This window comes from Triturus cristatus, chromosome 2_1 (assembly GCF_964204655.1).
Source record: "Triturus cristatus chromosome 2_1, aTriCri1.1, whole genome shotgun sequence".
NCBI lineage: Eukaryota > Metazoa > Chordata > Amphibia > Caudata > Salamandridae > Triturus > Triturus cristatus.
The window spans coordinates 832,975,240-832,989,613 of NC_140581.1; the positions used below are offsets into that span (position 1 = coordinate 832,975,240).

Consider the following 14,374-nt stretch of genomic DNA (forward strand, 5'->3'; position numbering starts at 1 on the left):
CGCGTTGGCTTGTGTGGTCGCACCTCCTAAAAACCACTCGTCTCTCCTGGCCATCTACCAGAATGGCATTTTACTGCCCCTGTGTTGACGACTAATTGCATATAGGTGAAGTTTTTCTCTTTAATTTAGACTCACTCTAAATCTGCCATCGGACCGTATGTGACAGACAGTCAAGATTTCGCCTTTCGGCTTGTCTGGAGTACCTTCCGTGATTTGAGAACTTGTCACTCACAGAAGTGTTCACTAATGGAGCTCCCCAGTGGAGTCTTACTCCCAGCAACAGAGAACCAGGTTTGTAACTCACCGTTCTTTTTCCTCTCTGTCACAGTTTGTAAATGTACACTTTTTAGGTACTGCTTAATAGTGTGCAAGCATTAAGCATTCCTTCTCGCATTAATCACTCGCATTCAACCACATTCACCCACCAAACACACGTAACCCCATACTCAATGCCACATTCCCCATCATCATATATCCCAAACATACACAAAGAGGCACATCTATTAACACGCAGTTTCACTCATAAATTGCCAGACCGATTAGCTTTTCCAAAGGCTATTTAGTTTAGTCGGTATCACTTTGTATTTGCTCCTATAGAACACCAACAAGCAGGCAAACACAGTTTTCAAGTCTCACCCTGGATGTATTTACCATTAAAAAATGAACTATTGTGATGTGATTTTCTGCTTTGCTCCTCGGGGAAGAAAGTCAAGGTGTAAATATTTTTTGTGCTGAAATTAATTTCCAGATGTTACAACAGTGCATACAATTTGTAATGTATTATTTCCGGAAGCAATGGACTAGATAGGCAAAACCCTCTCGGTTCATCATTAACTAAAGATGTGATTACAAACATGCCTGATCGAATAGTCATCCTAGAAAAGCAGTTTACACAAGCTGACCAGTTTGTTACGTTTATTATACAACAGAACCAGCTAAAGTAAACCACAAGGCTACATGTGGGGGCAAAGTGGCGTCTCGGAGATTCCTGAATAGCTTTGTCACTCCACTTGACTGGGCGTCTTTGAAAGCAAATTGTCTTGTCCTCCCATCTCCTTTTGTCCAAAGCCGCTGTGTCTCTGCCCGCACTGGGCTCCTTTTCTTCTCTGATTAAACATATTTTATTGCGCCTTTTGCCCTACTGCATCTTCTCCAACACAGTCAAAATGCCACTCCTGAAAGATTATGGATAAAACAACCCACCTGAAATCATCGCTGGGGTGTAATGAAGCCACGGAAGCAGAGGGGTCTCTCGTTTGGGGGTCGGCTACAACTTCTGCCCATGCTCCAACAGCTATGGTGAAGGTGGAGGCGGGCATTGGCATGGTCACGTAGTAGAACCAACTGCAGAGACCTACAAAGAGAAAGGACACAGTTTTGTTTGAGATAGACTGTATCCAGCATCCTACACAACAACCAGTACACTGCCAACAGCAGACACAAGCGTAAGGAGAAATGAACTTTGAAGAGAATAAGATGTGGTGTGTTTCTGTGCGGTACATAAAATTGCCTCACAGGAAACTCCATTGGGCTGCTCTGCCTTTGCTCCTAAGTCGCTCTACTCTCCACTACGTAGAAGCAGACCAGTGGCTGAGGTTAATTCAACCATTACACCCATCACTTTTTGTTATTCCTCATTGCAATGCTCACTGTGCCACTGGAACCAGGCTGCACCTCATCTGCTGTAGTTTGAAAGTGGTCTGGGCTTGCTTGTGTTCGGGTTCAAGGAGAGCCTGGCCTGGAAGTTCGGGCTGGACTATCGGAATAAGATCAATGCTGATTTGCTTAATGGTGGTTCATGTTCGAGGTGGTATGGTGGACACAAACACTATGGACTAGGATGTTGCCAGAGTAATTACCAGTGGTTGAGATTAAATCAAGCATCCCACCCATCATTTTATTGTATTCCTAGGTGCAATGAAGGCCCCGTGCTCACTGTCCCACTTGCACCACGCTCCCTCCTAATGGCGAGGCCCAAATAGGCTGAACCCAGTTTGGGGTTGCTTGTGCTCCAGTTCAGAGGGGATCAGGCCTGGCAATTCGGACTGGACTGTTTCTACAGCTAGATCCTGTCTGAAGTGGCATAGTGGACAGAAAAAAAATGATGGGCTGGGATGTGGCCTAAAAATTACCAGTGGTTGTGAATAATTCGAGCATGCAGCCCAGCACTTTTGGCATTCTTCTATAGATGTACATGATTTTCTTAATCATTCCACTGGAGGTAAATACCTGAAAGCCTTCATTACAAAGACATAATTTATTGCCCCTCAAATTCATTAGGATATAAATGTTTGGCACCATTAACTGACGTCACCCTTGCTAAAAAACAAAATGTACTCTGTGGCTCATGATAAAGTGGATTCTTTTTGCAGGAACATTACAGAATATTGACCATAGCTCAGGATGAAGAGAAAAGGATGGCAAAGTCATATGTGGAACTATGGAATAAGTAATATGGGAGAAATAAATAATTCAAGTGAATAAAGAAAAGAGGGCTTGTAAGAAATTGGAGCGAGAGTGGTGTAAGGACTACTCACATGCCAGTATGGACTGGTATAAGACAGCCTTGAAGTCCAATCATGCTGCTATTAAATCAGCGCACACTTCTTGCTTTGAACTTAAAATCTATTTGGGTTCTAACAGCTCCAGAGAAATGTTTCAGATTTCTAAAACTTTCTTTTCACCTACGGCTTGTAACAGGACTACTATCCCTTTTAGGAACTCTGTAACACACTTGCCATCTTCTTTGAGGGCAAAATCATCAAAACTGAGATGAATCTGCATATATCATCCCTATATCCTGAGGTCCTGCACCTGGATAGGAGGCCATTTTGTAAAGGCGGTGACTTCTCTCAGTTTTGGTCCATCTCTTTTGGTGAATCGGAAACAGCAATTCTGAACTGTTAATCTGGGTCACCAACTGATCCCTGTCCTTCCATTCTGGCACTGGCGGTTGAGGTGATTAAACCAGTTATTAGTAGGTTTTTCATTCTATCATTATGTGCATGTGCTGTGCCAGTCTCTAGGAAGCGGGCTAAGATCGTCCCACTACTGAAGAAACATTCTCTGGACCATAAGGTGCTATCTGACTGCCGTCCTATCTCGCTCCTCCCTGCATTATCTAAAAACTCTAAAAGCCGGTCAACAATCAGCTCGTGAAATTTTTAGAGGGACATAGGCTTTTGCATCCCAGTTAATCAGGGTTCCACCCCTGTCATAGCACAGAGACGACTCTGTAAGAAGGCTCAAGATCATATTAGGCGGACCCTGGATCAGGGGTAGAGTGCTGCTTTGATCTTACACGATCTTTCGGTGGCATTCAAAACCATCTCTCACTCCATTCTCTTGCATTGCCTTGTCAATCTAGGGGTTGGTGGTCAAGTACTGGGTTCAATTGAATATTTTATGGACTCCAGGGGGCAGTCAGCTCCCTTTTCCTCAGCTATTAAGCCACTGAATTAGGGGGTACCACAGGGCTCTTCTTTTAGTCCAACTTTATTCAACATATATATGTCTCCGCTGGCCCCCCTGGTTGAATTGTTAGGGTGCAAAACCATCTCTTATGCTGATGACAAGAGAGCAGCTTCTCTCCTTTGAGAATGACCTAACATCTGTGGAAATGTCTTTCAAAGTCAGCCTCCATTCAGTCTTCGATAGGATGCTCAGGAGTTAGCTAAAGTGTAATTCTGATAAGACTGAAATTCTCTTATTTGGGTCCCATTGACTCAACCGGTGGAGCTGGGTTGGGTTACAATCCCCTCCGCCACCAACCTCAGTGGCTAAAGATCTTGGAGTGAAGTTTGATAACTAATTTTCTTTTCAACTGCACGTTCTGTAGTTGGGCTGCTCTGCACCCTCAAGAAATTCCTCTTCCAGCTTCCTCCCCACTCTAGGAAGATAGTGGTTCAGGTGGAAAGGGGGGTCATTCATTCTCCTTTTCGGCAGCAGAAGCCTGGAATCAGCTTCCTCTTGAACTTCGGACCCTGGGCCCTGAATAGCTATTGGGTAGGAACAGAAAACAAGGCTGTTCTCTTCTCATTAATAAGATTTATTTTTTTCTCTGCAATCTACAACACCGGGTCACTCTTAGGAGTAGCTATAAGCTTTAGAAAACATTTTCATTCATTAATTAATTCAATACATTTACATTTTATAGCATGGGGTTGTGAACAGATTCACAGTCTGGTTTCTATAGTATACAAAATGTATGTTCCATTTGTGGTGGGTAATGAAGTTTGAACATTTACCAGAAGAGGTTTTATGTGCTAGCTCTAGCAACCTAGGAGTCAGCCATGGAGTGTAACTAAAGGCACCAGATCAGAAAGAGCACAACTGGTTATATCTCATCCTTGTATATCTCTGCCCGTGGTGACTTTTCCTTTCATTGGATTGGATGTAAGAAGTTCTGAAAGGGGGTGGTTAACTTTTTGGGAAAAGGTGATAAACCATCTGAAATTGCCTTGTGAAAATACCCCTTTAATGTTAATGGCATCCAAAACACCAGATTCGGAACTGCACTGGTATTACGGAAGTGAAAACGAATTTTATTTTCCACTGCTCTTATAACAATTCAGTTTAAACAAGCATTAGCAAAGTCAGCCTTTCATTTATTGCTTGCAAGCACATGCCATAGAGATGTAAAGAAGAAAACTAAAACAAAAACATACAGGCAACTAAACAGGGTGACTGTATGCTTAAAATAAAAATATGAAATAAAATTAACCATCACATATACTTTTAATAGATCAGTATGGGTGCTCCCAAGCAGGCAGTTGTATTTAAGAACAGGTCTAAAAGGACGTTTTAGCCTTACTGCACATCAAATAAAAATATGATTCTTATTGGTGCAAAAAGAGGTATTATTGGCTTTGGGTTACTGTGACATGAAGACATAGTCTAAAGACACAAGTCTCACAAAAAATATGAAGGAAGAATTACAATTAAAAACATGGGGCCCACTACTAACGCGCGTGCTAGAGGCATGCTGCGCATACGGACTTATAGAATCATGGTCAGATTCTATTATGGTACCGATTTTTAAGAAAGGAGACAGACCGAATCCGGCATGTTATCGTCCTATCTCATTGCTGGATTCGGTGGGTAAAGTGGCGGGTCGTATAGTTCTAAATCGTCTCCAGCAATGGGCCGAGGACAAGAACGTCTTATCAGACCTTCAATTCGGTTTCAGGGAGGGGCTGGGTACAATAGAACAGGGCCTTAATCTGGCCATCCTTATGGGATAATATACAAAGGCGAAAAGGGGAAAATTGTACCTGGCCTGTGTCGTCCTCACAGCCGCGTTTGATTGCGTACGCCATGGAAAACTATGGAGCATTTTAACGGCAATAGGGGTGGAGGCTCCCATAATTTATTTTTTAAGAGAACTCTACAATAACGCAAGAGCCCGGCTACGCTATGGTCTTAATGGAGAGTGTACAGCTTCGTTCCAAGTGGAGAGGGGGTTAGACAAGGCTGTGTTCTGGCACCTTTCTTATTTACGTTATACACTAGTGGCTTGGAGCAAGCCATGTTGGAAAGGTGCCGGGACTTACCACAGCTACAGAAACCCCCCATACCCGCCCTACTCTACGCGGACAACGCTGCTATTATGGAACACCAATAGGGCTACAATGGGCTCTTGATAGCTACAACGAGCTTATGAGAAACCTAGCTTTATGAATAAATACTACAAAAAATTTTATAATGAGTTGTGGGACAGGTGGAAGGAAGCAGATGGATATCCATATAGAGAATAAAAAGGTGGAGACCACTATAACGTATCTCTATTTTGGAATTTTAATTGATGATAAGGGCTCATGGCGTCAGGCTATCAAAGCCAGGAAACTACTCTTTAGGGGAACAACGACGGCCTTAGTGAATTTTTCTCAAAAACTAGGAAAGAGGCCCCCAGTGGAGATGTTACAAATCTATCAAGCTAAGTGTGTTAGTACGGCTATCTATGGGGCTGGGATATGGGGATACTGTGATGTAAATGAAATCCAGAGAGCGGAGAACGCATTTTTAAGATATTTATTGGCAGTCCCGCGATGTACCTCAACCTACATTTGCCATAGTGAGTTGGGGCTACCTTACATTACAGATACAATAAAAGCCCAACCTGTATTGCTATGGCACCGGATGTACTAAGTGAGAGCTTGAAATTAGAACATGCTCTAGAGATTAGGTGGTTCAAATATATAAAAGATTTTTTGACTGACTTTGGCCACCCTGATTTTTATCACAACCCTACATCGATGGGCTCTATCTCCAGACAACGTTTTAAAAAGCAATGCATGACTTATAGGGAGCTGAAAAGATTTGCCATCGAGGCTTCAAGGCCCACTGTTCAGAGTAATCAAATGATGCGGTCCACCATCGGTATCCAACCATACTTAACATACACACTAAGTGGATATGATAGATTTGTCCTCACAGGCCTTAGATTTGATGTATTCCATCGCTTTCTAAGCTTTCCGACCATAAACGATTGGACCACAATTCTAACAAACTGCCCCTGTGATGGAGTTTCATCCCAAACATCAATACACATAATCTTTTTTTGTAAATTCTAGATGGACGAAGGAGAAGGTGGATTAAACCCATATTTAAAATATGGGGCATGAGGCAATGTCGTCCAGTCTACCTTGCATTGCAATTCCTAGACATTGATTGCTTTACGAGACAAAGAGCATATATTTTTTTAAGTATCCTTAGACATAGGAAGCACCTTTGAACCATGCTCCACATTAAAGTATGTTCCTAGGCCTCAGCATTTAACTATCTCTTAGATTTTTAAAGCTTGTCCTAACTTTCTAAAATAATATTTTTTATGTTCACTGTATAATAATGATGATATGTAACTGATAAATTATGTTAATATTTTAACTTACTTACTTCTTTTTATGACCATTGTATAATAATTGTGAATTGATATTGTAAATCTGTGCTTTTATGGTTTTTCTATGTGTCAAAATGAAAACCGAATAAAGCTGAATTCATCATCAAATTAAAAACATTAGCAAATTAAAGTGTTGGCCGACCAGGTCTGCCACTGGCTTTCACTTCTTTTTATGTTCATGTGCACGTGATCAGGAAAATGACTTTACTCACACTGCAGGAAGCCAGTAGCTAAAGCAAGCTGACCCACTGATCCACAATGTACGCGGTGGAGGGTAGCAGCAAAATGTGAATCAAACAGACCAATGGGTGAAGAGGGCAGACCCAAAGCCGCTGAAAATCTGAATAGATGTATGTACTTTTTTTGTGGATTGCTTTGACTACATGAGGCTAGTGAAAAACCTGAAGCGGTCTCTAAGCCAGACCTAAAAATGGGGTTTGAATCCAGTGTTTGGGTGGGCACTAACCCTCCACCAGCCCTCTGTCTCTAGGGAACCGAGGGAGGTACAGCCTCCCTCTCCTATCTTAGGTTTCTGCAGACCTAGGAGAGGTAGGTGGATGGGGGGTGGCAGTCAGGCACCATCAAACTGCATACCAAGGCATTTTAGCACTGTCAGCACAGCCTCAGCTATTCACAATATCTCATTCAGAACAGAATGCTCCTAAGGTATTTATTTTACTTTATTTACAAATTTCTATGTAGCACTTTCTATATAGCAGGTATGAGGCCCCAGATCATCAGAGCGCTTTACAGGACAGTATAAATTGTTCAGATTACAGGTGATTTAAGGGAGAGTGCAAGAAAAATAAATTGCATGAAAGCGAGCTCACAACCTGTAAAAAGTAAGGTCTCCGGATTTGTAAGCTACATTGCGATATGAGGGCATAATGGTAGGTGCTGAGAGACATGTAATGTAGGTCACATCCGGGGGAATCAATAAAAATAGTAAAGCAGGACTGAATGCAAGCATTGACAATGGAACTTACTACTCTAAACTGACGTGAAAACCATGATAAGAGGCACCCTTGCCTACAGACCCCCGGGACCACGAGCAAAATTCTGCACCGCCATTGCCAACCTCATCGCCCCCCTAGCAAACGACTCTCACCACTACATCCTGCGCGGCAACATCAACTTCCACATCGATGACCCCAACAACGCCAACTCCATTGCCCTCCTGGGGAACCTGGACAATATCGGCCTCACCCAACTGGTCACTGAACCCACGCACAAAGACGGGGACACACTCGACCAAATTTTCACCTCCAGCGACAGAATCAAATTCAGCCAAACCACAGAACTCACCTGGACTGACCACACCACTGTACACTTCACCATCACCGATGCCCAGCGCATCATCACCAGGTCACCGAAACTCAGTGGTCACAGGCCCCCACCACGTCCCAACTGGAGGACTCAACAGACCTCGATTAGGCCACCCAGATCTTCACCGCATGTATCACCGACAGCGCTGAAGGATTCGCCCGACTGAAACCCACAAAATCCAACAAGACTGCCAAACAGGCCAGCTGGTACACCCCAGAACTCATGACCATCAAGCGCAACAGCCACCAACTGAAGAAACAATGGCATGCCACCAAGAACCCTACCAACACAGTTGTTCACAAAGCAGCCCTGAACAACTATCATCCCACATCAAAGAAGCCAAGAAAGCAGCCATCTCCACTCGCATCGACACCGTGAGCTACCATGCAAAGGAACTCTTCAAAACAGTCAAAGAATTCTCGAACCCTGACAGCCATAGCAAACCCTCTAAGACTACTTCCACAGCAAGATCACCAACATCTACAACAATTTCAACCTCCAATCTGCCACCCTCAACCCAAACGACCTCAACCATCCAGTGAACACCAGCCAAACCATTACCACCACCTGGACTCCGCTCACAGCCCTGACCACCTCAGCCTTCATGTCTTCCATCGACTCCGGGGTGCCCACTGACCTCTGCCCCCACCACCTCTACAACCTTGCAACAAACCCAATCAGCATGCATCTCACCAGCATCCTCAACACCTCCATCTCCACAGCAACCTTCACAGACAGATGGAAACACGCAGACGCCAGACCCCTCCTAAAGAAACCTCAGCCAACCCCATTTATCTAAAAAATGATCGTCCGATCTCTCCGCTCCTCTACCCGGCCAAAGTAGAGAAAGACATCAACCAGCAGCTCACCTAATTCCTGGAACCAAACCACCTATTGGATGCATCACAATCAAGATTGCTGGCCTCCGCCAACGAGGCTGCCTTTGACAGACTGCTGGTTGTCCAGAATACGGCAGCACGCCTGATTGTCAATGCCCCCCCCAGGACTGCCTCCCGCCCTTTGATCTACAAGCTCCACTGGCTCCCTATCCCCCCACTACCACCTCACTGCACTGTGTATCTATATCACCACTGAGCACTACTATCTCACCATTGTGTATCACTGTATGAATTTTGAAGTGCAAAAATTCTGCAATGTATTTTTGTTGTATGTAATTTGGTTCGCATAACGAATGCTATCAATTCTGATACATAAATTAATGAAAACCCCTTTTTCTGTGTTCTTGTTCCTTCCCCCATTTGCTTAAGAAATGTTCTGGCTTTCAGAAATGTATCATATGTTATGCTGAAGTAACTAGGCTAACCGCAATACGCATTGTTTCTACCCAAGGGAACCATTGTTCTTTATATATCAAATACCCAGGTTCCTAGGGACACAGGGTCACCCCATTTTGTTAATATGTAAATATTTCACAGCATTGGATAGGGTACTGTCCTCACACATAGCATTCTTCCAATCAGCTTCAGAAATAACTTCTGATGACAGTACATTAGTATTTCCACTATTAACATCGTAAATGGTGTATGCTACATCAAGATCAACACCATTGTTGTCAGTATCAGGCGCATCAGATAAAGGTAATCGTGACATGCAATCAGCATGTACGTTTAAACGCCCTGGAACAAACTCAACAACGCACTGACATTCTTGTAATTTGGCGGCTAAACGTGCCAAACGAGCTGTCAATGTTCTACCACCACCACCAGCTAACATGTTGATTAAAGGCTTGTGTTCTGTTCTTAAGTGAAATTTAGTACCCCACAAGAATTGATGAAAATGTTGTATAGCCCACATACATGCTAACAATTCCTTTTCAATGGTGTAATAATTATATTCAGTGCCACGTAACATTCTAGATGCATAAGAGACAACATATTCATCACCTTTGTTCTTTTGCATTAAGACAGCACCTAAACCTACATTGCTGGCATCTACAGCTACGATACATTCTCTTCCAATTTCAAAAGGTCTCAGAAATGGTGCATCAACAATTTCTTTTTTTAGAAGTTCGAAAGCCAATTGTTGTTCTTTGTCCCAACTAAATTTCACATTTTTCTTTAATATTGTTTTTAAACAATGCACTTTTGAAGAATAATCATGTACGAATTTGCTATAAAATTCTGTCAGGCCTAAAAAAGATGACAATTGTTCTTTCGTAGTAGGTGCAGGAGCATTGGAAATGCTTTGAACATGATTTAACTTGGGTTTTATGCTAGAGACCTCATGTCCAAAATATTCCACTTTGCTCTGCCTAAATTTGCATTTAGAAAATTTCAAAGTTAAACCTTTGTTTTGTACACGTTTTAACACATTATCCAAATTCTTATTGTGTTCCTCGTAGTTTTTCCCAAAAATTAGAATATCATCCTGGAAAGCGATTGCACCAGAACACCCTTCCAAAACCTCCTTCATAAGTCTCTGAAATACAGAAGCAGCACTGGCTAAACCAAACGGCATGTGAGAAAATTGAAACATACCATCAGGCGTAACAAAAGCTGTCAAAAATTTAGATTCTTCATGTAGAACTACCTGGTGGTAAGCACTGGCTAAATCTACAGTTGAAAAAACGCAGGCACCTGAAAGCGTGGAAATTAATTCATGTATGTGAGGTAAAGGATGTCTGTCAATCCATATTTCTTTATTAAGACTACGAAGATCTACACACAAATGAAGATCGCCATTGCTCTTAAGGGATAAAACGACTGGAGAAACCCATGGGGAAGATTCTATGGGCTCAATGATGTTCTTAGAAACGAAATCAGTTAATATTCCCTTAAGTTTATCACGATACGCCAATGGTACATTTCTTACTCTGTGTCTGACAGAAACTGCGCCCTCCTAGAGAATAATTGTATGTTTAAAGTTTACAAATTTCCCTGAACCATCATTGAAAAGAGAAGGAAAACTGTTTTTTTTATTTTAGTAGTAAGTTCCTCGTTGTTGGATCACACTACGTAAACAGGTGGCGAAGCATTGGGATCTAACTTTACCCATTTCTTGTTGATGAGGCCTGCCAAGTATAGATACCCCTTTAGTGGCTACATACACTTTTCCTCTGGTTCTTCTGCCTTGAAATTCTAAGTCTGCCCACATGAACACATCAAGATCAATTTTGTGACCAGAGTAACCGCCAGGTTGAATATCAGGTGAAAGGAACTTTTTAGTCTTCCAAAATTCGTCAAAAACATCTCTGCCAATAATACTATACCAAGCACATGAATCCACTAACATTGACACTTCTATGCCATTAATTAATACTTTTCCTTTAGGGAAACTTTTGCAATTAGTATTACCGACACACAAGACTGTTGAGCTCTGAAGGAGGTTCACTCTCTTCGTGTGTCATGAAATTAATTTTTTGAGAAGACTTAAAATGTCCACTTTTCTTGCATTTCATACAAATCTTGTTCCATGCAGGACACCCTCTGTAGCTCCTCACATGGTCAAGACCACCGCATCTATAACAAACAATTTGGGATTTTTTTCCCAAAAATGTATTATCCTTTCCCACATTGTCTTTCTTAGAGAGGAAAGGAGAACATTTCTTGGAAGTAGATTGGTCCTTTACTACAGACACTTCAGGAACAGTCTAGTTAATTTTAACTACCTGTCCTCTAATTTCATTAACAAACTTCTCAGATTGCTCGATACCTTTAGCAATATTTACTACAGCACTTAGAGAAGATTCAGTACCCATCCATAGCCTTTCTTGAATTTTCTTGCTTTTAGTTTTCATCATTATTTGATCCCTTAAAACTTGTTCGAAATTAATAGTTTCAAAAGCACAAGAACCGGCTAATATGCGTAAAACGGCTACATAATCTTCAATGGACTCTTTTTGTGCACGAGAATAGAATTTAAACCTTTCCATGATAGTGTTAATTTTCCTGCCAAATCTAGTACTCATTTGTTGAATAGTAATATCAAAAACATTGGTATCACCAGAACCTTCATTGGGTGGTAAATTTGCCAATTCTTTAAACCAGCTCCCCCTAAACAGTTCCTTAACAGTGCGAGTTTCCTCTTAGGGGAACAACCATCTTCTTCTAAAACATCAACATAGGCCAGGAACATTGGATACCATAAGTCCCATTCCATTTTGGGTTCACCAGCCACCGGTAAAAAATGTGGAGGTGCAACAATGTTAGAGATAGCTCAAAACAATAGGAATAAGGAATACAATGAACACTAAAATATACACTTCAGTAATAGTTCAATAGTAACAAGTAAGGAATCTAAAATGGAACAAAGATAGGTTATAAAATAATGAACTAAAAAAAATGAATGTAGTCACCGAAGTCTGTGTGTCTCCAGATGAAGTCAAGCTGTATAAAGTTTCATTGGTAAGTGATACGAAGAATAAGATAAAATATAAAGTAGATCTATTTTTAGCAAACGAAGGAAATGAAATATTAACACAAACGTGAAGTCAAGGTGCGCGCTGAAACACACTGTTGTTGAAATTAAAGAAATTGAATATTAGCACAAACGTGAAGTAATGAGACGCGCTGCTATGGAAACAACAACAAAAGAAATATTGACACAAACGCGTATAGCGTAATGCGTAATGACGCGGTAAACTTCTCAACGTGAAGTACACTGTGAGATGCAGGAAAGAAGATTCCTGGGAGGCGAGTGGAGCTAACAGCCCATGTAGCTCGTGCAAAACAGTAAGTGGTTTCAAATCCAATCAATGTCCTTCACTTCCCCCCCAAAAAAAACACAATACTGTCGTTGGGTCACACACGCAACACTTCAGAGCTGCGAAACCCGCAATTCAAAGTTAGCAGCACTGACAACAGTCAGGATGTCGGTGATGCAAACACGTATATCAGCCGCAGTTCAAACAACAACAACTGCCGCGGGTGCAATCGATGTACACTTCTGTATGAAAAAAAAGGAAAACAAAGAATACAGTCTCCAAACAAAGTTCCACATAGGACAGAAACGTGTCCTTTCTCTAAAACGAAACAGCCGCTGGTGCAATCAAAGCACAGTAGACTTAAAACAGCTGCAGGTGCTATCAATACACGGAGAAAACATGAAACGGAATACCTTTAGAAGTGAGCGCTGTCTTTTCAAAATCCCGATCGTCACCAAATTATGAAGTAACTGTCGTACGCGGATTCATTGAAGAGAAGAGGTTTATTTTTTCAAGACAGCTTAAACAACCACAGGTGGCAAATAACGTTCACTCTCCACACCAAAGCTTGTAGAATGAACACCACAATGAGTAAAGAAACATTCCATCTCTCAGAGTATTCTAAGTTGGAACACCACACAACCCTGCCTTCTCTAAAAGTCGGATCATGTCTGCAGAGTAGTCATCAAAAAGTCTAATGGGTGGACCATGAATTGTAAACCATTAAATGGCTTTCTGGGCTCTCATAGGTGATTTTCTTGCTATTTTATGATAAAAGCTGTGAAGTGTCACTGTAACAATACGCAGGTTATTGCCAGGAAACAAATTAGATGGAATCTTTATAGTCCTATTTTTCATGATCAATTTTGTATCAATCAACATGTAGAAAAGCCCAGAAGAAGCACAAAAGGAACTTTTGAGGCAATATATGCACACTTGGCGATGCACTGGGATTCTGAGGTCATAGTTGGATGTTTGCTGGGTATTTTGTATTTGAGGCCGTACCCCCGCACAGGGAGACTGCACTGAGTATTTTGAACTAGACTTTTGTGGCTATATCTGTGCACAGGAGGACTGCACTGGGCATCAGAGAGCTTGCCTGCATGTGAAGAGGCTGTATTGGCCATCTGAGTTTAAATCTGTGCATGTGGAGACTGCGTTATGAGATATGTATATTGGATAGATGTATCGGGCATTTGGCGTGAGATCTATGCATTCTGGAGACTGCATTGGGCATGTGAGATGACATTTGTGCAATATGAAGTTGTACCCAGCATTTGAGCTTCATGTAGCACTTGGTGGATTATGGACAAGGTTGTTTAGTTAGCGGAAAACCTCAACTTTCCGGCAGAAGATCATCTACCGTATTTAATGATGTCTTCTAGTTTTGAGGATACACAGTGTTGGAAATACTCCACTCCCACACCGGAAAGGGTTGGTGGTAACGGGGTCTTTCCAGGACATACAGTGGTAGCTTGGCTCGAGTG

General features: G+C 41.9%; 1 protein-coding gene and 1 long non-coding RNA gene across 3 annotated transcripts in view; one reads left to right on the plus strand and one right to left on the minus strand.

Moving 5' to 3' along the window:
- Window positions 1-14,374, minus strand: part of AOPEP (aminopeptidase O (putative)) — a 1,648,611-nt gene that overhangs the window by 1,254,901 nt on the left and 379,336 nt on the right. For both annotated transcript variants that reach the window (XM_085632907.1, XM_085632906.1), the window contains one exon: window positions 1,204-1,354. In XM_085632907.1, the coding sequence (XP_085489033.1) occupies window positions 1,204-1,354 (151 nt within the window). The remainder of the gene's footprint in view (window positions 1-1,203; window positions 1,355-14,374) is intronic.
- Window positions 12,808-14,374, plus strand: part of LOC146865942 (uncharacterized) — a 68,821-nt gene continuing 67,254 nt past the window's right edge. Inside the window, exon 1 of the long non-coding RNA XR_014970361.1 lies at window positions 12,808-12,915. This is a non-coding gene — a long non-coding RNA (uncharacterized LOC146865942). The remainder of the gene's footprint in view (window positions 12,916-14,374) is intronic.